The following is a 21,968-nucleotide window of genomic DNA, read 5'->3' on the forward strand; positions in this document are numbered from 1 at the left end:
TCGATGTTCTTTTTTTCCTTATAATCTGTAAGGAAAATTCAATACTCTTATCTTGCCTAATAATAATAGATTCTCTCACAACGTATTGTACAATTTTTGAAAATTTAAAACTACCCATAAAAGGAATTTTAGAAAAGGAATAATAATTTGCAAACAGAGAGAGAATATTTTGATTATAAAATACGTTGGGCTTTAAAGAATGTTGAAGAAAATGAAGGTATTTTTTATTAGGAATAATGACTTTAATTAAAAATATGGTAATAAGTTAAAAAATGTTTGAATTACTAAGTTTTTTTTTTTTATTTTTTGTTTCAAATCCTTAATCAGTAATTTTTAGACATTGGGTTAAGTATAAAAGAAAAGTTCAATTCATAATCAACAAATTTTTATATCACGATATCTACCATGTGATATTAACGTTATCAATATGACACTTGTGGAAAATAATGTGGCACTAATTAACTTTCGTTAATCAACGGTTACTATAATAAACTTATTTGATTCAAAATCAAAAATCAACAATTTATTTGAACACAATAAAAAGATATAAATTAAATTAATTTTTTTTTTGTATAGTTTGGAACTTATTTACAAATTTAGCTTAATTTTAACTATTTCCTTTTACTTTGCAATAATGTGGAAAAAAGTTTTTTTAATTATGTTTAAATCAAAGGGCAATTAGCAAATGTGAGAAATAAAGTAAGTTGGCCAATGATTGTTCACCTGTAAATCGAAACAAAGTTCAAGTTGTTTGACTTTAGAATTCAAGTTATAGTATGAGTTATTAAGTCATATGAAGAAAATTTGTGATTTATAGCTAACCAAAGACCATCAATTTGCTTGCAGTTTCGAAACCAACCAAATGTTTTTATAATTATCTTTGGGCATTCCTTCATTACTTCACTAAAGATTGGTTGTCTTCTTATAGTTATTAAGTAAATTACAGTGCATATATAAGCTAACTGTTCGTAAATTGGAGTAAGATAAAAGAATACTTTATATAATTCATATTAAAAAAATTAAAAATTTTGATCGAGGCACTCAGAGAATATATAAGTTGGATAAATGAACATTCGATCATCTCGATCGGTTTAATTTTAAAATTTAAATATTGAAATAATTAAAAATTTTAAAACCTAAATAAAATTAATTGAATTATAATAAAAATTCATAAATAATCAAAATTAACTTCAAAATTCGTAAATAATCGAAACTAACTTATATTGATCAATTGGTTCTAATATTAATGTTTTAAAAATGTTAATAATATTTGTATAATATATATATTTTTAAAAGTATTATTAATGATATTTTTTTAATTAGTGTGGTTATAAAATTTAAATACTAAATATTAATTTAAATAGTCAAATAAATGATTCATTTCAATCGATTAATATTGAAATAAAAAAATTAAATCCAAATTAATTGAATTTAATGCGTGTCAATTAATTATTTTGTTTGCATCGATTAATATTCACCCTTAGGTCTCACCTCACAGCATATCAACCCATGAACCCGAATCTGAACTTAATTCAGTTGATACAGAGCTCGATTTAGGGACAGAATAATATATAAAAAAAGGAAAAACAAAAAAAGTTAAGTCCCTTGATTCACAAAAAAGTAATAAAGGAGAATAAGAAATCAATCCTTGGATTTTATTTTCGGTTATAGGGTTATATAATATATAGTATATACTCTACATAAATAGAGTTGAAAAAATTTTAAAATCTCGAATAACTATTTTTCGGTTTTTCCATTAAACGAAGAAATATACCGTAAAACAAAAAAGTGAGAAAAAATAAGGGAAGAAAAAGGCTTCAGGCTCTCTGAATTTTGGTGACAAGATCCACTTCCCTCTCTCTTTTCATCGTCGTCTTCCATATCCCTGCTCCTAACTCGGCACTCGGACTCGACGCCGCCGCTGCCGCCTCTTTGTACTTCGTTCACGATATCTGGCTCTTCAGCGCTCTCTTTGCTTTCTTTGACGGTGAGGCATCTGTTTTATTTTTTTGTTGAGTTACCGATAATTTGAGCACTCTGATTTTGAACGCGAATGAAAAGAGCCTCCTAATAATATTAATTTTGAGCGGCTTGGTTTTGAAGGGGAATGAGATGATTTCAAAAATTTGCCTTGAAAAATGGTAAACTTATACGTGTGTTGGTTTTTTTAATTTCAATAAGTTTCATTGTTTTTGGTTGATTCCCGATTCCGCAGCGATGTTCGTCCATGGCTAATTTTCATGTTAGTTGTCTTTAAATTCCAATATTTTCATTTTTGACTGATTCCCTAATTCCATAGCCATGGTCTTTGCTGTGCTCTGGTGGAACTGATGTCTGGTTTTTGAATTTAGGTGATATAATCTTATAGGTCTATCTCCTAGTCCTAGTAATAGGTTTTGCAATATCTATTTCCTCTAAACAAGATGAGGCAACTTATTTTCCTTTTCTTCAAATTTTCCATGAACCAAACAGAGCCTAAGAGAAATATGGGCGAAGGAGAGACACTAGAACAAAGAAGATCCCTGGCAGCTCCTCTCATCTTCTTCATTATCGTCGTCTTCCAATTTGCCACCAAATGGCTCCAAGATTTAAAGAAGGTACCTAATTCCGCTTGATATTGTCACATCAAGTTGCTTTATTTGAAGATTGTAGATTCTGTTGCAATTTTTCAAAGTGTTAATTAGATTTTCTTATTTCATGGTTAGGGAGCATCCAAGACTGACAAGGAAATCCAGCTTCGTGGAGAGATTAAGCAGCTTTTGAAAGAGGCTGCCTCCTTGTCGCAGTAAGTGATTTAAATAGCATTTAATTACATTAATCAGCTTTGCAATCACAATTGCATGATAAACAACATTAATTTCACTTCATAGGCCTTCTACATTTGCACAAGCAGCTAAGCTTAGGAGGTCAGCTGCTGCCAAGGAGAAGGAACTGGCAAATTGTGAGGCTACTTTCCTATTTTTTTTACATTGCATAAACTTATAAGAATTTGATTCTTTGAACAATCTTCTTGTGGTGTTTTGGATTTCAATCTATTTTTTGTGCCAATTAAATGATTGATTGATATGGAGATTGATTAGGACTGTGGAAAAAAGTTAAGTGTTCTAATTTTCTGGATTATTATATTGTTAAAGTGTGTTGGGGGAACCCTACCGTGAATTTACTGGTAAATTTAACAAGTACATTTAATCCTCAGGGATGAATGAGGTCTTTGATTTCATTTGCTACATACTTCTATTTTAAGTCAGGAAAGATCTGGTTTCAATTACTTTAACCTTTAGTATTAGTATTTTTTCATGTTCTTCTTTTGTGGTTCATATGTTTTTCTCTTCTTCTTCAAGAAAGAGAGCTTTGTCTTGTAAACAGCCATGTCTTGTTTGCTATAGTTTAGTTCTTCTTTTCTTTTCTTCTCCTTTTCTTAAGCTTTTTTCCCCTTAAGTTGTAACATATATATAGCCTGTACTGATAGAAGCAACACTTGATGTCCAGATCAGGCACAACGCAGCAAGGAGGTGAAACTGTCTTATGATTGGTATCTGAAAGTTTTGTTCATTTTAAAGGTGCTTCTGTGTGTAATGAAACTGTTTAGAAGTTTATAATGTTTCTTTCCTTCGTTAATGTCCTAAGAGATTGGTTGTCTGGTCATGCAGGTCCTAATTTATCTTGTGCTAATCTTCTGGTTTTGGAGGTCTCCTGTTGCTTCCGTGTCTCAGCAACTTGTGCAACCCTTTGGTAATGCATTATAATGATTGTGGCTATTGTTGTGTTAACTGTTAAGCTTTTATCTCTTTTTTCCACTTTGGCTGTGTAACTACAATTTTGGTAAACATGCTTGGGCTGGCACTCCATCATACTGCCCATCAAATTTGGTATATTCTTAACAACATACCCCCCAAATTGTGTAAAAGTATGTCCCTGGGGCCAGAAAAGATATAAGTTAGACAAGAACAGAAAGAGTTGACAAGAAGCAATTGGAGGACAAAATATGAACTGTAGAATATCTGAGAAAAAAGGTTGTTTATTGATTGCTTATGACCACCTTTTTGCAGGGAAGATGTTATCCTGGAAGACTGGGGGTTCTTTAAACAACAATGTCATGGTAAAAAATCTTTGAATCTTTCGTTTGTAGCACCTCTAATCATAATTTTAATATCTTCCTTCTATGATAGAATAGGATTTGGATTCCCTCTCTGGTTTTCTTTTTCTTATCCCGATTGTTTTGATTAACATGGTCTATCTACAACCGACATGGAGGTGTAGTACTATTGAGCACAAATATATTTACCTTGATCAAACTTGCCTGTTCCTTACACGGAATAAAAGGATACAATTACGGCAAGATGGATTCGATGAGTTTCGATTGGTTATGTGATTAATCTTCTAAATTGCAGGTTGGGATCATACCCTGGTTGATTTTGTGTACCAGGGTTAGCAAGTTTGTTTGCCGAATCATCAAGTAGAACAAAGGGCTTATAAGGACATGCTTTTGGGTGCTCTCCGACTTTGGATTCATGAATGCCTATTCAGGATGTACTTTTAATTTTGAAGTTGTGAACTGACATCTCTTGTAAAATTCATTCATTTTATTTATCAAGAATGAAAAGCGAGAAATTTGATGTGCTTTTTGCTTCCCCTCTTTTACTTTTTGCCTTTTTTTTTTTCTTTAAATTTCAATTATATATATATGGCATTTAAATTCTTAAAATTAAAATTGATTGGTAGGAGTATTAAGCTTTGAATTAGTTAATACTACTACTATGGTCTATTTGTTTAAGGGAAAAAGAAGATGCATCCGAAAATTTGAATTAGTTATTGATACATAACTTTGTCTATTCAAAGGAGAAAATGTCACTTGAGTTAGAACTAAAAGAGAGCATGAATTTTTTTTTTAATATTTATAGAAAAAAGGGAAATTCGAAAAAAAAAAACTGATTTTAAAGTTAAGGAGCAGAACAGAGGAGGGCCCAAAATGGTTAAAGGCCTATTGACGAGGGGTGGGCCTTTGGTTCGAGTAAAATTTGAAAAGGCCCAACGTGCATTTCCAGAATCCAGATTTCTTTCTCTGTTCAAGGTTCATTTGATTTCTTCTTCTTCTTCTTCTTCTTCTCACCGGCGCCGGAGATTAACTGTTAGCAGCATTTTTGTAGTTTTAACTCCCTCTTGGGGAATTTTTTCTATACCCATCTTGTCCCTTTCTCTCGCATCATCTGAGCTCCAAAACCAAATCACTGTCCCGTCTCCCATCTTGTTACTGATTATTTTGATAATTCATTCTTGTTGAATTTTGGGATATTTTGGTTTTAGTAGTAGTAACTGAATTTATACTAGTTTCAGTGTTTGGGTTGTAAGTTGGCGCTAAACGGCGCGCCTTTTTTGAGATTTGAAAGAGGATTTTTCTCTGCTTTGGCTAGCCACTTTGCAAGCTTTGCTTCCCTCCACTAACCAACCATGAACGACCTCCCACCCTACCCTCCCATAGATCCAATCACCTTCGACCTCATCGTTATAGGTACTGGCCTACCCGAATCCATCGTAGCCGCCGCCGCCTCCACTGCCTCAAAATCCGTCCTCCACCTCGATCCTAATCCTTTCTATGGCTCCCACTTCTCCTCAATCCCTCTTACCGATCTATCTTCCTTCCTCTCCTTCCACTCAACGTCACCCTCACCCTCATCCAACGGCCATCACGATTTCACCGCCTTGGATTTCGCCATTCGTCCTCTCTACTCCTCCCTCGACATCTCCAATTTTTCCCCTCAACTCCTCGATCAACACTCGAGAAGGTTCAATATCGATGTGGCTGGACCAAGGGTTCTCTTTTGTGCCGACAAATCCATCGATCTGATGCTAAAATCTGGAGCCAGCCAGTACATGGAGTTCAAGAGTATTGACGCCAGTTTCGTAGGGGACGACAAGGGGAACCTCTGGAGTGTGCCAGACTCGAGAGCCGCCATATTTAAAGACAAGAGCCTTGGACTCATGGAGAAGAATCAGTTGATGAGGTTCTTCAAGCTGGTGCAGGGACATTTGGCTGGCGAAGAGGGCCTCAAGATTTCGGAGGAGGATTTGGAGAGTCCGTTTGTTGACTTCTTGAATAAAATGGGATTGCCGCCCAAGATTAAATCGTCTGTTAGTCACAACTTTTCCTTTTATTTTGCAATGTCTCCTCGTTGCTTTAATCATTGGCCTAATGCTCAACTGCAGGGATTTTTTTTTTTTTTGCTGGACTTTGCAGGTTTATACTGTATGCAATAGCAATGGCGGATTATGATCAAGAAGATGTCGGAGTTTGTCAAGATTTGCTCAAGACAAAAGATGGAATCGATCAATTAGCTCTATATAATGCATCCGTTGGCAGGTTAATCTTTATTCTTTCTGCTTTTGCTTCGAGCCTTCAACTAAAGTTTGAAAATTTTCAATGCCATGTTGAATAGAAACTTATTGTAGCACAATGCATCTATATTTGTGTTAAGGACAATTATTTTTATCTCTAGGTTTTCAAACGCACTTGGGGCTTTGATATATCCTGTCTATGGGCAAGGGGAACTATCCCAAGCCTTTTGCCGTCGTGCTGCTGTCAAAGGCTGCCTTTATGTAAGTTCTAATGAGGAGATAATTCTTTTCATTGATTACATTGAATGCAGTTGTTGATGCATTTCCTGCCATTGTAGGTGTAACTTGTTCATTGTCTTCATGTTAACCTGATTTTGTTTTTAAACTTTACATTTATTTTTCCTTGATATGGTATTTCTTACTTATTGATTTTAATTTGGTGTGATTGGATTGAGTTACTTGATGTTTAAAAGCTTGGTTGTCTACTACCTTCTGTCAATGGAAGCCACAAGCAAGCAAATTAATTAAAATTTTGTGGAAAAACTCCAGAAAAAAGTAGTAATAAATGTCTGAGTTCAGAATGGTGCCTTCACTTGCCAGTAACATCAGCACAGTAACCCATCAAAATATCCACCTCCTATGTCCTAATTGGAATATGTAAAACGAGTTTATCCATGTTGGTTCTCTTCAGCAATATCCTTGCATCTTTTAGTTGTTTGAATGCATTTCATTTCTCTGAGCATGCCCTTCACCTTGTAGCAATAGAGTGGCTCATAGCATCCATCAGTGCAACCACATCAACTTGATTTTACGTGAAATTTTCATGTTTTAGGTGTAGAATTAAGATACTAATCTGTGTCTGAATGAACATGACACAGGTATTGCGTATGCCAGTTACTTCATTGCTGGTAGACAAGGTATGGAAGCATACCCCTGATTAAATTATTTTAAATAATACTGAGCTGACTATCAGGAATCATTAGGGTAAATGAACTTCATATTTTTCATTTGAAAATTTTACAGGATAGTGGGTGTTATAAGGGTGTTAGATTAGCTTCAGGTCAAGATATATTCAGCAAGAAACTAATCCTTGATCCATCCTTTACGGTACCTTTGCCATTGGGCTCACCCTCACCACATCCACTGCAAGAAAAGCTTCCTCTTTTCAGTCTTAGGGATGATAGAGGGAAGGTAGCAAGGGGAATATGCATCACAAAGACTTCTTTGAAGCCAGACGTATCAAACTTTTTGGTTGTATATCCTCCTAGATGTAAGATCAATTTCTTTTTGCATTTGTTGTAGGCAAAAAGCTAAATAGAAAAGTCCTAATTTTTTGTTTCTGTTTTCTCCTAGCATTGTTTCCCGAGCAGGTTACATCAATCAGACTCCTCCAGATGGGTAGCAATTTAGCTGTTTGTCCGCCAGACATGTAAGTTTGCTTTAGTTTCTGAAGCGGATAAGTTCTATCTGTTTGACATTGATGGATTTTATCAGTTATCTTTTTGTTTCCTCGTTGAATTGCTTTCCTCATGGTTGTTACCTTTGAGTATATCATTTCTGATCAATTCTCTGACTGGCTACTTAGCATTTAGGTATATCGACCTTAGGGCATGAAAAGCCCAATTTTATGTTTTCATTGATTATGATACTCAGGTGAATAGTGAAATTTACCATTATTATTATTTTTCCTTTGTTAATGTTTTTCATAATTTTATGCATTACTAGAATGGAGTATTCAAGTTTATATGTTTAGTGCAAGGATTTAAATATTTCCACCTGTTCTATTCAGGTTTGTGATATATATCTCGGCATTATGTACTGATGATGATCAAGGAAAGAAGTTACTTCATGCAGTCATGAATACTCTTGTTACCCTTCCTGTTTCTACAAATTCTGAGAGTAATGCTGCAGTTCAAAGTGAGAGTGCTGAAAGTGGTGGTGCAGCTCTAAATGAGACTGCAGAAAGTAGTTTCACCGTTCAAAATGACCTTGGAGAAGGAAAACCTACTTTACTTTGGAGTGCATTGTATATTCAGAAGCTCACTTTGGTATGTTGCCTATGGTGGCTTTTTCCTGTGTAGATCTTCTTGGTTACTAATATTTTGGTATTGTGACTATGAGCCATCATTTTATCTTGCTGCTTTCCTTTTTTTTCGAATAATTATCACTCTTTCAAGAATTTTTAGAACTTAGGACAAGCATTTGGAGGGATGACACATTCTGCCCTCTTAATACTAGGCAATGGACATTTGTTAATATGCAGCATTAATGTGAATATATGGCGACTGTAATGCCCTTTTAATATATTTATATTTTGTTTTCAGGGTCAAGTTGATTTTATCTGTTCAGGTCCCATGCCAGATGGAAAATTGAACTATAATGATCTTCTAGATGCAACTGTTAAGGTACAGCATTTGCTAATATTCATGAAATTTAAAATTCGAGTCTACTGTGCATGAGCGCGTTTAACTGATCCTATCATTGATCTGTTACAACTTGCAATTTGCTTGTTCTTGGGTTTCTTTGTTTGAATTCTATTCTACTTCTTTGTTCTTTGGGATGAATTTTCCATTTCATTCAAAGCTAAGTGAACATAAAAGTGTGCTGAAATTACAGAATATTACGATTTCTGATTGCTGACTAGAATGTAGTGTTGGTTGTGGAATTTGACAGTTATTTCAGGAGATTTACCCTGACGAAGAATTCTTTCCGGAGACATCCACCTCAGAATTCTCTGAGGATGATGGTGGCGTTGCTCTGGAGACATAGAGATTCAGTGGATGCAATATTCTTTCCTTGATGGAGCATCAAACAATCGGGATTCTTTTTGCAACATTATGCTCAATTGATTGGAGAATGCTGCTATCTTATGATCTAATGATGAAGAAAGAAGTAAAGGGATTTGACATTACATACAATTACACACACCATGGTGAGGAAAGCTAAGAATTCGACCGTCTTTGCAGATAATCACAAACAACTCTAGTCTTGATTTCCCTTGTATAAACTTGTGTTGTATTCTACTATCTCTTGCTACTTAGATAGTTGTGATGTAACAGTTAAAAGAAAATACATTTTAATCTGTTCCCAAAGTAGGAAAAAGTGTTGCAGTAGCAGTTATGAAGACGGAAGAGTATTTGGTCGTTGCATTTGTTGTTTCCCTACGCATTCTGGTCAAATCTTTTATCCAGTCATCTACCTATCTCGTTTTCATTTACTTTTTCTGTTCAGATTAGGGATTTTTGTAATTGGAAAGTTACTGAAACGCAGTCCAATTCCTAACTTGCCATGCCACTTTGCAGACATGCGGCCAAGGTCCCAAGGTAGTTGGTGAGCAAAGTTGGTTTGCTGCCTTCTTACTGACGTAAGCACCCCTGGGCCCTCCCTCCCTCAAAAACAAAATTAACAAATTGTGGGGGGAAAACATCATAAACAAAGAAAGCTTCACTGTTGACGAGAAAACCAAAGAGTAAGGAGTGACTTTATGCATGTATCTAGACGCTTTACATACGACAGAAACTGGAGACTTGGGTTTCTTTGTTCCAAATCCAACGTTGGTTCTCATTTCTTAACATTTCAAACAAAGCTAGAGTGATTACATTGTTTACAAGGCGTCCTAGTAAGTTTGTTTTGCTATCTATGCTTTGAGAAGAAAAAATGGTACACGAGAAGAGTTCATTGGTGTAGCATTTTGGGATATTGATTATTGGGCAGCAGTCCAACAGAATATCCTGGGAACAGTTAAAGAACAGACCCAAAAACGATTTTCTTTTTCTTTTCTTTTCTTTGTTGTTTTTTAAATTTTTTTACATAAGCAAATGAGAAAACAATTTAAAAGTGGGGAAAAAGAATAAGAAAAAAAATGAAAACCATGGTCCATGGCTGGAGCCCGGCAGTAGAATCATGCAAACTTGTCCTTCTTGAACGGTAGACCTTCAAATTCTGTCTTGCTGTCCTTTTCAATTTCTGGTACTTTATCCTACGTTAGATTGATGATCTCTTCTTCTTCTTCTTCTTCATGGAGTTGTCTCAAGACCCCTTCCCTGACAACTCTCCTAGTCTTTGAAAATACTAACAACAAAGGTACTTAATTCCCTTCTGCCTTATCACAAAAAAAAAAAAAAATTGTACTTTTGGTAGTGTTTCTTTTCTGGCCTTAGTTAAAGTCTTGTTTCCTTTGCTTGGCTTCTGTTGGTGTTCTTTTGCAGAGTTGATCAGAAGCTTGCATGTATACCGATTGGAGAATGGGGAGGAAAATGAGGTTGAGAGAGAGTTTGTGTTCAGAAAAGATGGTCCCTATGTGGAAATGGCAACATCCCCATTTCTTCGATTGCAGGGGTTTCGACCTCAGGAGCTTTTTGAAGGCAGAGTTACCGGTTTGTGGCTCTGCGTTTTTGCATTTCATGCCCATCGTCTACCTCGTTTCTTCTTCATTCCTTCTTTACTCTCAATTTCCAGGTACCCCATTTTCAGATACTCTTTTGAGGTGCTCCTTTACTAGATTGATTGATTGATTCAATGAAATGGGGTCAATTTTACTTTTATGCCAGGATGATTAATCTGTGACATGCGCATGCAAAGTCTGGTTTTCTTTTATGTGATCAATTCAATGCAAAAGAAAGTTTTTTGCATTTTAATTTGATTATTTGGTGTTTCAAAATAGAAATATTCATTGAACATTGGGATTAAGAGGCTAGAAAAGATCAGAAGAAGCAGGTACCCGAGCTCAGAAGCACATCTTATGCATCCAGATCACAACAACTTTTACATCATTGTTGAGTCATATCACTATGATGTTTCACTTGTGCTTGTAACCTACTAAACAGGGAATCAAAGTAAGTCAACAGTAGCCTGGTCCCCAATAATAAAATCTGCATTGATTGGCAACTGTCTCTTGAGAGCCATTATTTTGCATTAGTTGATGCGTCTCAACAAAGAATTAGCCAATTAGAGGGTCTTTAATTGATTGGAATGTGGTGTTCGTTTCTTATCATTTCCCTGTCATGTTAGTAGCATTGCTTTGTCGTATTGATGTCTAATCATATCATGAATTCCATATGGATACTTTTTCTTCTTTTGCTTACAAATTCTTTTAAAGTAGTGATTGTGTTTTGAGTGGCATTTATGTGAACATATCAAGAAACTTCTGCGGGATAAAATACCAACTTACTAAATGCGCTGAGCAAAACCAGGTAGAGCATGTATCAAGGTAAAGACTTCATTACCAAGAGTATGATTGGCCCATGTTTGATACTTTGATTTTTCTAAGTTGGCCTTTCTCCAACCTGGCTTTTCATTATCAAAGACTTTTAAGGTGAAATGACCCAGTCTCCTCTCTAATCTGAGCCATGCTTTAGTAGGAAGTGCAGATTTCTTAACTTCTACCATGTTTTTCCAAGTCTATACGATGAGGTTTGACATTCCTAGCTTGACTTTCATTTTGTCATCATGCAGAAATCCCAAGCTGAAGTCTATCCCAACACTTGCCAATGATCTTCAAGTGATTTTCCAGAGGTGTTGTGGCACAGAAGATAGAGGACCATCCAGGAAGTCATCTAAGGAAACGTGCACAAGGGATGGAGATAATTACTGCCAGTTAAAAAGAAGTCTGCTTGTACTTGATCAAGATCTTAACTGCCTCCCTAATTCAATTGCTACATCTGAATTACTGAAATCTCAACACACTGAACAAAGTGCAACAGGTCCTTTTAGAGTTTCCTCTTTTTGGTAATTGTACATGAATAAGAAGTCCATATTCTGTAAAGATGGATTTACTTTGTGTTTATAAATCTTCATAATTGCATGAATCGAACGTCTGTAGACTGTAAATTGGACCAATGTTAACCTACAATCATGCAGTTTATTGTTTATATGCCTAGAACGCTTGAACAAAATGTCATTTATTCCTTACATCTTTCTTTTCCAATTACTTGTCATTCTCAGATGGATTCATTAGTTGAGGCTGTTCCTGTTGATGAATAATGATATTATTTGTTCTGTTAAAAGCAATTTACTAGCTGTATAGAAAAATACATGGGAGATTATTTGATGCTATAGAACATAGCTAATCTATTAGGTTTTCAAGATACAGATTATTCTAAGGATTTGTTTTTGCATGCATTCCTCTTTCAGATTTAAATCTGTCTGCGTCTATTAAACATAATGTCTTAGAAACTGGGAAAAAACTGCAGGTGTTGCAGTGAAAAAGAAAAAGAGAGCAGACTCTAAGGACATAGCCAGAATTGCTCTTGAAGATCTTGCAAAATACTTTGATCTTCCGATAGTGGAAGCTTCTAGAAATTTGAATGTTGGACTCACTGTTCTGAAAAGAAAGTGCAGAGAATTTGGTATTCCTCGCTGGCCTCACAGGAAGATCAAATCCCTTGATGGTCTAATTCGTGATCTCCAGGTCCTTTCTCTTTCCCTTTTGCTGTCAAATTGTCTCCATACACACCGCATATCGCATATGGTGCTAGCATGCAACCAATCTGCTGTTATCCATGTACATTTATATACTTACTTGCTTACAGAAAATTATACTCAGTTATATGGATGTCTGCTTTTTTTTTTTTTTTTTCTTTTTGAGCCAACTGAAAACAAAAACTATGCAGGAAGAGGCAGAGCAGCGGCAGCAAGAGGATGAGGCTGCAGCCTTTGCTGTAGCAAAGAGGCGAATGATGTTAGAGACTGAGAAGGAAAGTATAGAAAGAGAACCTTTTATTGAATTAAAGAGTGAGACGAAGCGGTTCAGGCAGGATATTTTCAAGCGAAGACACAAAGCTAAAGCTCTTAAAAACCAGTGCCTATCAGTTTTGCACAATCCAGTGACGGAATTAGATGGTAATACATAGGACTATATATATTGCTTACTTGACCCAGACCTTTTAACTTAAAGACTGCAGTAAGATCAACACTTCCATATGTGCACTTTTGCCCGATGTTGTTGTAATGCACTAGCACTAGGAGTAAATTCATTATAAAGTTGCTGTTACATCAAGGTTCAGTGATGTGTCTTAGGTACTGCTCCCCTTAATTAGTCACTTTACCTTCATCCATTGCTGGTGGTTATTGGTGCCTGGGTATCATGTTGGCTTGAATAATTACCTTTGGTGCTATATATACGAGGAAAGAACCTTACATCTGGGGGTTTGACAAATATATTTTGCGGCTCTGTAAGGAAAGAAGCCTAGTGTCTGTTTGATCCCATTGTGATCCATTGACTTTGTGGGCTAGTTTCTTCCTTGAAAGTGAAAAAGAAGAATCACTTTTATTGAATTTTAGCACTATGTCACATTTCTGTATAATCGAATCCGTTGTTGAAATGACGACTAGGAAATGGGCGTACCGACATAGGATACGAGGTCAACTGTTCTGTTTGTTCATGACGATGGCGATGACGATTCAATTGGACATTACTCCAATTAAATAATCCCTCAACTTTTTCTCTTCCGTGTCTCCTCGAGTATATTATAATGCCAACATGGGTTTCATGGAATGGTTTGAGTTAAAATTATTGAGAGATAATATACATACAGATACGCTACCCCGTGACTCTAGGTGGGCCTGGTCTGGGAAGAGAAAGGACAAGGGAAAAGAGGAAGGAAATGACCAATGAGAGAGCAGAAGTCATTCATTAATTGAAGTTGGAAAATTCTGTTCGCTGGTGTGGAAGATTTACTTGCTCCAAATTCCTTTTGTGTCCCGTTTTCTTCAAGATCAATATTGGAAAAGGTAATTAGTTGCCACGCAATGATGAAACCGTAGATGTCGGAGAACAATGACAGAGTCGACAAAGAAATTAGAAGCCATGAAAGAATTCAAGGGTTTTGGGGTTGGGACTTGGGGAGGAGAAGAAGAAGAAGAAGTTCCGAGGTGGTGTGAAGGGAGGATACCATCATTCTTTGGGTTTTGGGGTGTCCAAGGGAGGTTGGGTCATTGTTAAAAGTGCTCCCCACGTTTCCACTTTGGCTACACGCACCCCATTAATCCCAACACTGCCATCACATTTCTCAACCAATTAATCATTTCGTAGTCATTCTCTCCACTGTCTGCTTTCCTGTTTCTGCCTCCCAAAAGTATTGGCATATTTGGATTGGACATAGATGAGTAACTAATTTGAATCATTCATTGATGATGAGATGATGATGGTTCAACATTGTAGCCCAAAAATGAACGCCGTTGACAAACAAATCTGTCAATTTAATTGGATGGCACTGTTCATTGCCCAATTCAGTTAGGTACGGATAATTTATGCCCCTAAAAGACAATATGAATTATTATTTCACCTAAAATAAACAATAGTCAATAGGAGAATTCATGTTTTTAAAACTTTTCAACCCAACAGAATATATAAAATAAAAATTGATGGAAGACATGTTTGTTTTCTGCAATTGAGAAAGAGAGTCTACTTATGGTGAAGCAAAAATGGCTCAGACTCTTCTCCACTGTCTGGACAGATTAAAGAATGAAGTGCAGGTGTAGTGGTTTCTGATTAAAAAGTCAAGTCTAAGGATCAAAGTACATTGAATTTCAAAACATGTCTAAGTCAGTTTAAAATTTGTTCACACACACAGCTGTCTCCTGTGGTCTGTCACTGTTCCAACTCACGCGGCCTTGTTGACCTGCGCATCGCTTGCACTTGCAGTTTGGTCAACCCCGTCAAACGAGCTATAGTAACAGGGACGATGGCGGCACTTAAATATTTAAGCTCACATAAAGTCACTGACCCACTTTTTCTATATACATATATTTGCACAAGCAAGAGAACGAAGCAGGAAAGTTGGTTCCTTGCAACAGCCAGGAAAAAAAGGGGGCCGCTCAAAAAGCATAGAAACAAGAAAAGCTTGGAACCCCACCCTTTTTCCACTATCTTTCTTTATTTATATATCTTGCCCTCCCTTGTTGCAACTTTAACTAGTTCTACTGCAAAGAATGCTGTTCTTGCTCTCCAGGCAGGCTTGGTAAGAGAGATAGAGTCGTTGTTGATATGGGTAATTGCTGGGGATCTTCTTCTGATCGAGATACTAGTCACTGCTACAGCTCCACCAACATTCCTACTACCCCAGGTAATTCTAATTGCCATACAGTACTCTTCTCTAATTTCAAAAGTTTTCCCTTCAATAATATTTGAGGTTGTTAATTAATTTGGTTTACAAGTAGTTTCTTTTTTTCTTGTTATCGCCCTGGATCATGGAGAGAAAAGAGTAATCATAGAAAAGGCTGTTACTTTAGTTAACCGTTTTTTAATCTGCTATAGGTACATCAAACAGCTGCAGCAACAACATAGAGTTCTCAGCAACCAGCAGTGCTAGCGCTTGCAGGAGTCAATTTTCGGAGACAGTGAGTGAAATTGTGGAGGAGGAAAGCCCTGATGGGCGGATCCTGGAAACACCAAATTTGAAAGTCTTCACCTTTGCAGAGCTCAAGACTGCAACCAAGAACTTCAAAGGTGATACCCTGTTGGGTGAAGGGGGCTTTGGGAGAGTTTACAAGGGATGGGTGGATGAGAAAACTTTAACACCCTCCAAAGTCGGCTCAGGAATGATTGTCGCCATAAAGAAACTGAACCATGAAAGTATGCAAGGTTTTGAAGAATGGCAGGTATTGCTGTTACTATTCATTTTATCTTTGTTTCTGTTGATTAACACTGGTTATTCAGTAGACGACAGGCGGATCCATCCAAAAATAAAGGGAAAAAAGAAAAAGGGCAAGATGCTGTTAGCTTTATTAACCCTTTAATCCTTATCCATAAAAAGGAAAAAAAAAAAAAGAAAGAAAGAAAAACTTTAAGCCTTTAATCATTTTCCAACTGTTTATGGGGAGTATGTGCAGAATGTGGGTTCCATATTGCATGACTATTTTATTTCTGATGGCACCTTCACAGTTATAAGGATCAATAAATATTCAATGCCATCGCATTCAGCAATAAAAAACAGACATTGCTAGCTGTAGTTAGGAAACTGTCTTGATTTTAACAATATTGAATTGTCAGTATTTTATTCTAGACGTCTCTCTGTCAGTGCCAGGCAGTTTGATTCTTTGTCATTTGTCCCCCCTTTCTCTGCAGTCAGAAGTGAACTTTCTGGGAAGGTTATATCATCCGAATTTGGTTAAGCTGTTGGGATACTGCTGGGAAGATAAAGAGCTGCTCCTCGTGTACGAGTTCTTGCAGAAAGGAAGCTTGGAAAACCATCTGTTTAGACGTAAGAAATTGAAAATAAACAAGACAAAAAAGAAAGAAATTTCACGTCCATGGATAGACCATGTTTTGATTGCTTTGATTATTTGGTTACGCAGGAAATCCAGCAATTGAACCATTATCTTGGGAATTGAGGCTTAAAATTGCCATTGGAGCAGCTCGAGGCCTAGCTTTTTTACATACTTCAGAGAAGGTTATTTATAGAGATTTCAAGGCCTCCAATATACTGCTTGATGGGGTTAGTCTCCTTAATTACTTTTTCCCTCCAAACCTTTTTATTTTGTTAAGAAAATTTTGATTAATCTTGGAAGGCATTTTGCAAAATGAAATTAATGGAGCCACTACCTTGAAGACTGGTTTAAGATGTCATTTTCAAGTGGACTGATCTCAATTGAAATTCAATGACCATTGACCACCCGATAGATTGAAGGCAGGTGTGCCTGTCTTGCCATATGTCAAGGGTTGGCTTTCCACGTTTAGTCATCCGCAGGGCTTTACTGTGCAATTATAAAGTATAGTCCGACAGCAACTGATGTGACCATTTCGGTTGTTGTTTTCTTCGGCAGAATTACAATGCAAAAATATCAGATTTTGGCTTGGCCAAATTGGGGCCTGCCGGTGGAGAATCACACGTAACGACCAGGGTGATGGGAACATATGGTTATGCTGCGCCTGAATACATCGCCACAGGTGATAATTTGTTCAACCACTGCTTACTTTTCTATACGAAACAACTTTGCTTTTGGAATGTTTTCCTGATTCCTTCAGCAATTTGCTGATGCTAACATTATAGCCGGCATTGTGTACCCAACAGGCCATTTGTACGTGAAGAGCGATGTGTATGGGTTCGGAGTGGTGTTGCTTGAGCTGATGACAGGCTTGCGAGCATTGGACACAAAGCGACTTAGCGGGCAGCAGAATTTGGTGGATTGGCTCAGACCAACTTTGTCTCTGAAAAAAAAGGTGAAAACCATAATGGATGTGCGGATTGAGGGCCAGTATTCGTCCAAGGCTGCCATACTATCAGCCGAGCTCACCCTGAAATGTCTGGAGCACGACCCCAAGAACCGTCCCTCCATGAAAGAAGTTGGGGAAGCATTGGAACGGATCGAATCACTTAACAAGGAAAAATCAAAGGACTCCTCTAAATCCGGCTCTAATCATTCTACAACTCCTCGGCATGGCCAACATTCTACTCCTCATCGTTCCCCGCTTCAGTCAAGGCGACGTGGCGCTTCAACATGAGCTCCAAGTCCAAGCTAATCAACCTCCGGGGGCAAGCTTCAAGTAATAAAACTTGGGCTCAACAGCATGCGTTGTGTGTCTCTTCTTTTTTTTTGATATATTGGTGATTTTTTTTTTAATATGATCAAATGATCATGATTCTTTTTAAGATCCACATCTTTCACAAATTTTTGTAATCAGAGTCTTCAATTTGGTCATTAAATTAAAGATGATCATCACCATATATATATATATATATATATATGTGGTCTAGAGAGGAGTATTTTTGTAATGTAAATGTTGAAATAGAGTGAAGAAGAGTGTTGAGTTGCCTTGTTGTATCTGGTTTCACTTGCTGCATTGGGTGTTCTTGTTTCCCTCTTTCTGCAACTGAAAGAACAGATAAGATCAATGATAACAAGGATGAAGAGAATCAGGAGTTCTACTCTATTTTCATTTCCAACAAAGATAACGTATATAGTCAGATATACGTTAAAAAACAATTATTAAATAATAAGTTTACATGTTACCCTAAAGCGTGATGTTAAATAATATACATAAAAATTTAACTTGAAAATTATTAATTTCTACAAACAACAAAAATGATTGTTTAAACATATATGGAGAAGGCCCAAACCCAATTTGGATGGTGTTTTGACTATTTTTCCGTACTTTCCCGCCTCGGTGATCGAGGCAAAACAAGCAATCGGTGGCACTAGCAGTTGAGAGAGATTACAATCGACAAAATTGTGTGGTTTGTTTTGTTGGCTGTTCTTAATGATTTGTGTAGTCTTTTCCCGTTGATTTGATTGGTCACGTTCTACATCCGTCTCTTGTCGTCTCCGAGGGTATCTAATTTGTTTTGTTTCCTGGTGAGTGTAGACTTTTAGTTAGCGTTTCTTTTCTTGCTTCTTCTTCTTGGTCTCGCTTCAGTCGTTCTTGTAAGAAACTGAGGTTTGTTTGGCTCTTTCTTGTATCTGTTTATAGACTGGTTATCATTAGTCTTGTAATGTCTGTGGATTCTCTTTTATGTTTTCGATCCTCTGCTTCTTGATTTCGAGCAATCAATTCAGATTTTCGTTGTTTTCCAGCATTCAATTGTTGCTCCGATCGTAATCATGCTTTATATATCCATCTGAATGTCGAATTTTCTTTTTGAAAGAATTCTTAATCATTTCCATCTAAATGCTCTATTTTTTGTTCTCGCATCTGCAAGAATTTAAATTTTCCTCTTCTTTCGCTTTCTTTATTTGACGGTTGATTTGGCTGCAGATCCTTTGGTCTCATTTGATTCTAACACTTTGTGGTTGCCGAGTAAAGGAACAAACTCTAGACTATATTCCAATTGTGGCTCCATAATATGCTCCGTAGCTGTTTGTAGAAATGCTGCAACTAACCATTTTTGCTGAATTTCTCTGTGTTTCCCTTCTTGTGCTGCCACGCCACTCCTAGTCTTACCCTCTTCTCTGTTCTTGGAACTCGAAGCATTTGCTTTGACCAATTTCCTGTTTTCTTTTTCCTTTTGGCATTAACAATGCATACTCAATTGAAATTTTGCTTCTTTATAAGTAATGATTTATCTTCTCTGTTGAGCAGGTGAATACGCAATTGCCAAATGGGAAATAAAGTGGGAAAATATGGTGGCAATGGTGTGAATAAGCTCTTTGGCGGCATAGCTAGTTTCCTGAGGAGATGTTTATTTCGAGTTCTATCTGTGGGTCCCTTGCCTGCTCACCTCGCCTTTATCATGGATGGAAACCGAAGGTATGCAAAGAAGAACAATCTGGACGAAGGGGATGGCCACAAGGCTGGCTATCAAGCTCTAATGTCTTTGCTTCATTACTGCTATGAATTAGGAATCAAGTATGTTACTGTCTATGCCTTCAGCATTGAAAATTTTAAGAGGCAGCCGGATGAGGTTCGAAGCTTAATGGATCTAATGCTAGAGAAGATTGAGGGTTTGCTTATGGAAGAAAGCATTGTGAATCAGTATGGCATCAGGGTGTATTTTATAGGTAATTTGCAACTCTTGAGTGAGCCTGTCAGGGCTGCAGCTGAAAACGTGATGCAGGTCACTGCTAACAATGATAAGGCTGTGCTTTTAGTGTGTGTGGCCTATACTTCATCCGATGAAATTGTGCATGCTGTCGATGAATCCTGTAAAGATAAAAGTGGTAAAATTCGACTGTGGAACTCAGACGAAGCTTACAATAGCGTAATAGAAAAAGAGTGTGAGAAGATTAATGGTGTGCATGATGTTCAAAATTTGTGTAATGATAGGTCTGATGAATCTATCGTTTTAAAGGCCAGCAGAGGTTGCAATGGGGTGATTGGAGGATTTCAGACAGAAAATGGTGTCACTACATATCATGCCCATGAATCTTTTGAGTCTAAGTGGGATGAAGTTCTAACAACCAAGGCAACCAAAGCAGGCGAATTTTCTGCTGTGGAGGTTGAAGGTTGTGAGAATATGCGAGAGGAGCATCCTGCAATAAAGCTGGTAGATGTTGAGAAGCACATGTATATGGCGGTAGCACCTGATCCTGACATACTAATTCGAAGCTCTGGTGAGACCCGCCTGAGTAATTTTCTACTTTGGCAAACCAGTCACTGCCCATTGTATTCTCCCGCTGTGTTGTGGCCAGAGATAGGTTTGTGGCAGTTGGTGTGGGCGATATTAAGCTTCCAACGAACCCATTCTTATTTGGAGAAAAAGAAGAAACAGTTATAGCCCGTACAACACTAAAAGAAGATCGTCTTGTTCTAGTGCACTGCACTGCTCCCTGGACCATGATACCACTTGCTCTTCTGTGCTTACTTTGGCCTTCTTATAATTTATATTGCCGTGCCTTGGCATTCAAATTTTGGATGGAATATCGAATAGCATGATCTTTGGTTATTTACTGTAAGTAACCTTATGTACAATGGATCTTATGATAAGAAATAAGAAGTGACTATGAATTTATGCATTTGATTAAGCACATACCAGTTGTGTCTTCTGGTTTGCAGATAAAGAAATGGAATTTGCCAATGCCAGGAGCATGATCTTTGGTTATTTACTGCACATTTCGCTTTATTTGTTCACTTTAATTGTTTTTAAGAATGATGTACTCTGTTGGTTCTCCACCCAATTGTCCAGATGAATTGAAAGAGGTATCGGGTCGCTTTTGACTGCGCCGATGTGCTTTGTCATCCACCAATGAACAATCATCGGCTATGGCTTGAAATGAGGGTTCACCTAAATTCTCCTTTTCAAACAAGGCGTCTGCATGACCCCTGCACCCAATAGAAAGCTAAAGACTTCTTTGCACCTGTCTCCATCAGTATCTACTTGCCTCCTGGACAGCTGTGGCTAAGACTAAAACTTTTGGTTAATGTGAAAAGGGCTTTCATATTGTGACTAACTGTATGGGGACTACAAGTCAAAAGACCCAAGCTGCATGGCCCCAGCTGTGAACAGTCTTTGTAAGGTCTATAAAAGTTGATGTTTTTCGATGAACTTTCACATGTTCCTGTCTTCTTACGCTGCCATGGGTCCTACTCTGCACAGCTATGCGCTTGCTGTTCTATTCTTTGCTTTCCCGTTCATGGCCATCTCCACTGACCCCCGCCATCATTATGGAATCAAGTCACTTCACTTTGCTCTCTTTCAACATGAGACCATAAATAAAACAGGTTACATAGTAGTCAATGGTGTGGCAGGACCAGGGATCAGTGAAACCACCACACCTTTTGGGACCATATTTGTTTTCCAAGATCCCATGACTGTTACAGCAAACCGATCTTCGAAAGTTGTAGGCATTGCGGAAGGAAGTTCCATCACCTCTGGTTTTGATGGGCTGCGGAGCATATCAGTTGCCAAGATCACCCTGCGTTTGAAGCAGCACATGGGATCCATTTCCATCGTGGGAGGTACACATAATGTTAAGCCCTCCGATCATCCGGTTGTGGGAGGTACGGGTGACTTCCTGTTTGTGCAAGGCTACGTGAGATCATCTCCAGTGAACCTCAAGGGCCTTACAGTTACCTACAAAATCGAGTTTCACCTCTACTGGCCTCCATTTGCAGCTAAAACTTCTTGATCGACGGGCTTGCTAAGTAATTGTATACCTGTAGCTCATGCTCTGGGTTCTCAAACTTTCTTTTCTTGGCTAAAGCAATTGCTCTTCCTTTTAGCTCAACATTACTCTCCCTTTTGTTGTTGTCTTCGTCG

The 21,968-nt window shown here is 37.3% G+C and overlaps 6 protein-coding genes across 8 annotated transcripts; all 6 read left to right on the forward strand.

The window, feature by feature from the left end:
• The first annotated feature begins 1,746 nt into the window (after positions 1 to 1,746).
• LOC18610651 (tail-anchored protein insertion receptor WRB-like protein) lies at positions 1,747 to 4,622 on the forward strand. Of its 2 annotated transcripts, XM_007046448.3 has the most exons (8): positions 1,750 to 1,987; positions 2,473 to 2,597; positions 2,706 to 2,785; positions 2,871 to 2,941; positions 3,490 to 3,560; positions 3,651 to 3,732; positions 4,050 to 4,099; positions 4,392 to 4,622. In XM_007046448.3, exons 2-8 carry the CDS (start codon positions 2,487 to 2,489, stop codon positions 4,458 to 4,460), a joined length of 534 nt encoding a protein of 177 aa, XP_007046510.3. In that variant the 5' UTR covers positions 1,750 to 1,987; positions 2,473 to 2,486; the 3' UTR covers positions 4,461 to 4,622. The 2 variants fall into 2 exon arrangements, with proteins under 2 accessions (XP_017970279.2, XP_007046510.3); XM_018114790.2 differs by lacking the exon at positions 3,490 to 3,560 and having other exon boundaries at positions 1,747 to 1,987.
• Positions 4,623 to 5,070: 448 nt separating this feature from the next.
• Positions 5,071 to 9,527, forward strand: REP (Rab escort protein). Its single transcript, XM_018122478.2, has 9 exons — positions 5,071 to 6,125; positions 6,236 to 6,358; positions 6,495 to 6,594; positions 7,212 to 7,250; positions 7,357 to 7,603; positions 7,687 to 7,762; positions 8,123 to 8,381; positions 8,658 to 8,738; positions 9,007 to 9,527. The coding sequence occupies exons 1-9, from the start codon at positions 5,449 to 5,451 to the stop codon at positions 9,100 to 9,102; spliced, it is 1,698 nt and encodes a 565-aa protein (XP_017977967.2). The 5' UTR covers positions 5,071 to 5,448; the 3' UTR covers positions 9,103 to 9,527.
• Positions 9,528 to 9,657: 130 nt separating this feature from the next.
• Positions 9,658 to 13,388, forward strand: RKD5 (RWP-RK domain-containing protein). Its single transcript, XM_018122484.2, has 5 exons — positions 9,658 to 10,416; positions 10,542 to 10,791; positions 11,788 to 12,035; positions 12,525 to 12,742; positions 12,945 to 13,388. Exons 1-5 carry the CDS (start codon positions 10,326 to 10,328, stop codon positions 13,182 to 13,184), a joined length of 1,047 nt encoding a protein of 348 aa, XP_017977973.2. The 5' UTR covers positions 9,658 to 10,325; the 3' UTR covers positions 13,185 to 13,388.
• Positions 13,389 to 15,105: 1,717 nt separating this feature from the next.
• Positions 15,106 to 18,096, forward strand: CST (Protein kinase superfamily protein). The gene is made up of 6 exons (XM_018122479.2): positions 15,106 to 15,398; positions 15,590 to 15,933; positions 16,400 to 16,535; positions 16,630 to 16,769; positions 17,098 to 17,221; positions 17,346 to 18,096. The coding sequence occupies exons 1-6, from the start codon at positions 15,320 to 15,322 to the stop codon at positions 17,774 to 17,776; spliced, it is 1,254 nt and encodes a 417-aa protein (XP_017977968.2). The 5' UTR covers positions 15,106 to 15,319; the 3' UTR covers positions 17,777 to 18,096.
• A 152-nt stretch (positions 18,097 to 18,248) lies between these two features.
• Positions 18,249 to 20,810, forward strand: LOC18610654 (dehydrodolichyl diphosphate synthase 6). 2 transcript variants are annotated; one of them, XM_018122480.2, is made up of 2 exons: positions 18,249 to 18,709; positions 19,352 to 20,810. In XM_018122480.2, the coding sequence occupies exon 2, from the start codon at positions 19,371 to 19,373 to the stop codon at positions 20,484 to 20,486; it is 1,116 nt and encodes a 371-aa protein (XP_017977969.2). In that variant the 5' UTR covers positions 18,249 to 18,709; positions 19,352 to 19,370; the 3' UTR covers positions 20,487 to 20,810. The 2 variants fall into 2 exon arrangements, with proteins under 2 accessions (XP_017977969.2, XP_007046514.3); XM_007046452.3 differs by having other exon boundaries at positions 18,249 to 18,627.
• A 146-nt stretch (positions 20,811 to 20,956) lies between these two features.
• LOC108662375 (dirigent protein 19-like) lies at positions 20,957 to 21,936 on the forward strand. The gene has a single exon (XM_018122497.2). The coding sequence runs from the start codon at positions 21,250 to 21,252 to the stop codon at positions 21,835 to 21,837; it is 588 nt and encodes a 195-aa protein (XP_017977986.2). The 5' UTR covers positions 20,957 to 21,249; the 3' UTR covers positions 21,838 to 21,936.
• The last annotated feature ends 32 nt before the right edge of the window (positions 21,937 to 21,968 follow it).

Source organism: Theobroma cacao, chromosome 1 (genome assembly GCF_053813885.1).
Source record: "Theobroma cacao isolate CCN51 chromosome 1, ASM5381388v1, whole genome shotgun sequence".
NCBI lineage: Eukaryota > Viridiplantae > Streptophyta > Magnoliopsida > Malvales > Malvaceae > Theobroma > Theobroma cacao.

What these genes read in the sequence shown, in the direction of transcription:
- LOC18610651 (XM_007046448.3), top strand. Translation starts at nt 2,487, where the DNA reads ATGGGCGAAGGAGAGACACTAGAACAAAGAAGATCCCTGGCAGCTCCT. An exon ending in GGAGAAGGAACTGGCAAATT is followed by an intron (nt 2,942 to 3,489) that starts GTGAGGCTACTT and finishes CTTGATGTCCAG; the next exon opens with ATCAGGCACAACGCAGCAAG. An exon ending in GCAACTTGTGCAACCCTTTG is followed by an intron (nt 3,733 to 4,049) that starts GTAATGCATTAT and finishes ACCTTTTTGCAG; the next exon opens with GGAAGATGTTATCCTGGAAG.
- REP (XM_018122478.2), top strand. Translation starts at nt 5,449, where the DNA reads ATGAACGACCTCCCACCCTACCCTCCCATAGATCCAATCACCTTCGAC. An exon ending in CTTCATTGCTGGTAGACAAG is followed by an intron (nt 7,251 to 7,356) that starts GTATGGAAGCAT and finishes AAAATTTTACAG; the next exon opens with GATAGTGGGTGTTATAAGGG. An exon ending in GCTGTTTGTCCGCCAGACAT is followed by an intron (nt 7,763 to 8,122) that starts GTAAGTTTGCTT and finishes TGTTCTATTCAG; the next exon opens with GTTTGTGATATATATCTCGG.
- RKD5 (XM_018122484.2), top strand. Translation starts at nt 10,326, where the DNA reads ATGATCTCTTCTTCTTCTTCTTCTTCATGGAGTTGTCTCAAGACCCCT. An exon ending in TCTTTACTCTCAATTTCCAG is followed by an intron (nt 10,792 to 11,787) that starts GTACCCCATTTT and finishes GTCATCATGCAG; the next exon opens with AAATCCCAAGCTGAAGTCTA. An exon ending in CACTGAACAAAGTGCAACAG is followed by an intron (nt 12,036 to 12,524) that starts GTCCTTTTAGAG and finishes AAAAAACTGCAG; the next exon opens with GTGTTGCAGTGAAAAAGAAA.
- CST (XM_018122479.2), top strand. Translation starts at nt 15,320, where the DNA reads ATGGGTAATTGCTGGGGATCTTCTTCTGATCGAGATACTAGTCACTGC. An exon ending in CAACATTCCTACTACCCCAG is followed by an intron (nt 15,399 to 15,589) that starts GTAATTCTAATT and finishes AATCTGCTATAG; the next exon opens with GTACATCAAACAGCTGCAGC. An exon ending in GGAAAACCATCTGTTTAGAC is followed by an intron (nt 16,536 to 16,629) that starts GTAAGAAATTGA and finishes TTGGTTACGCAG; the next exon opens with GAAATCCAGCAATTGAACCA.
- LOC18610654 (XM_018122480.2), top strand. Translation starts at nt 19,371, where the DNA reads ATGGGAAATAAAGTGGGAAAATATGGTGGCAATGGTGTGAATAAGCTC.
- LOC108662375 (XM_018122497.2), top strand. Translation starts at nt 21,250, where the DNA reads ATGAACTTTCACATGTTCCTGTCTTCTTACGCTGCCATGGGTCCTACT.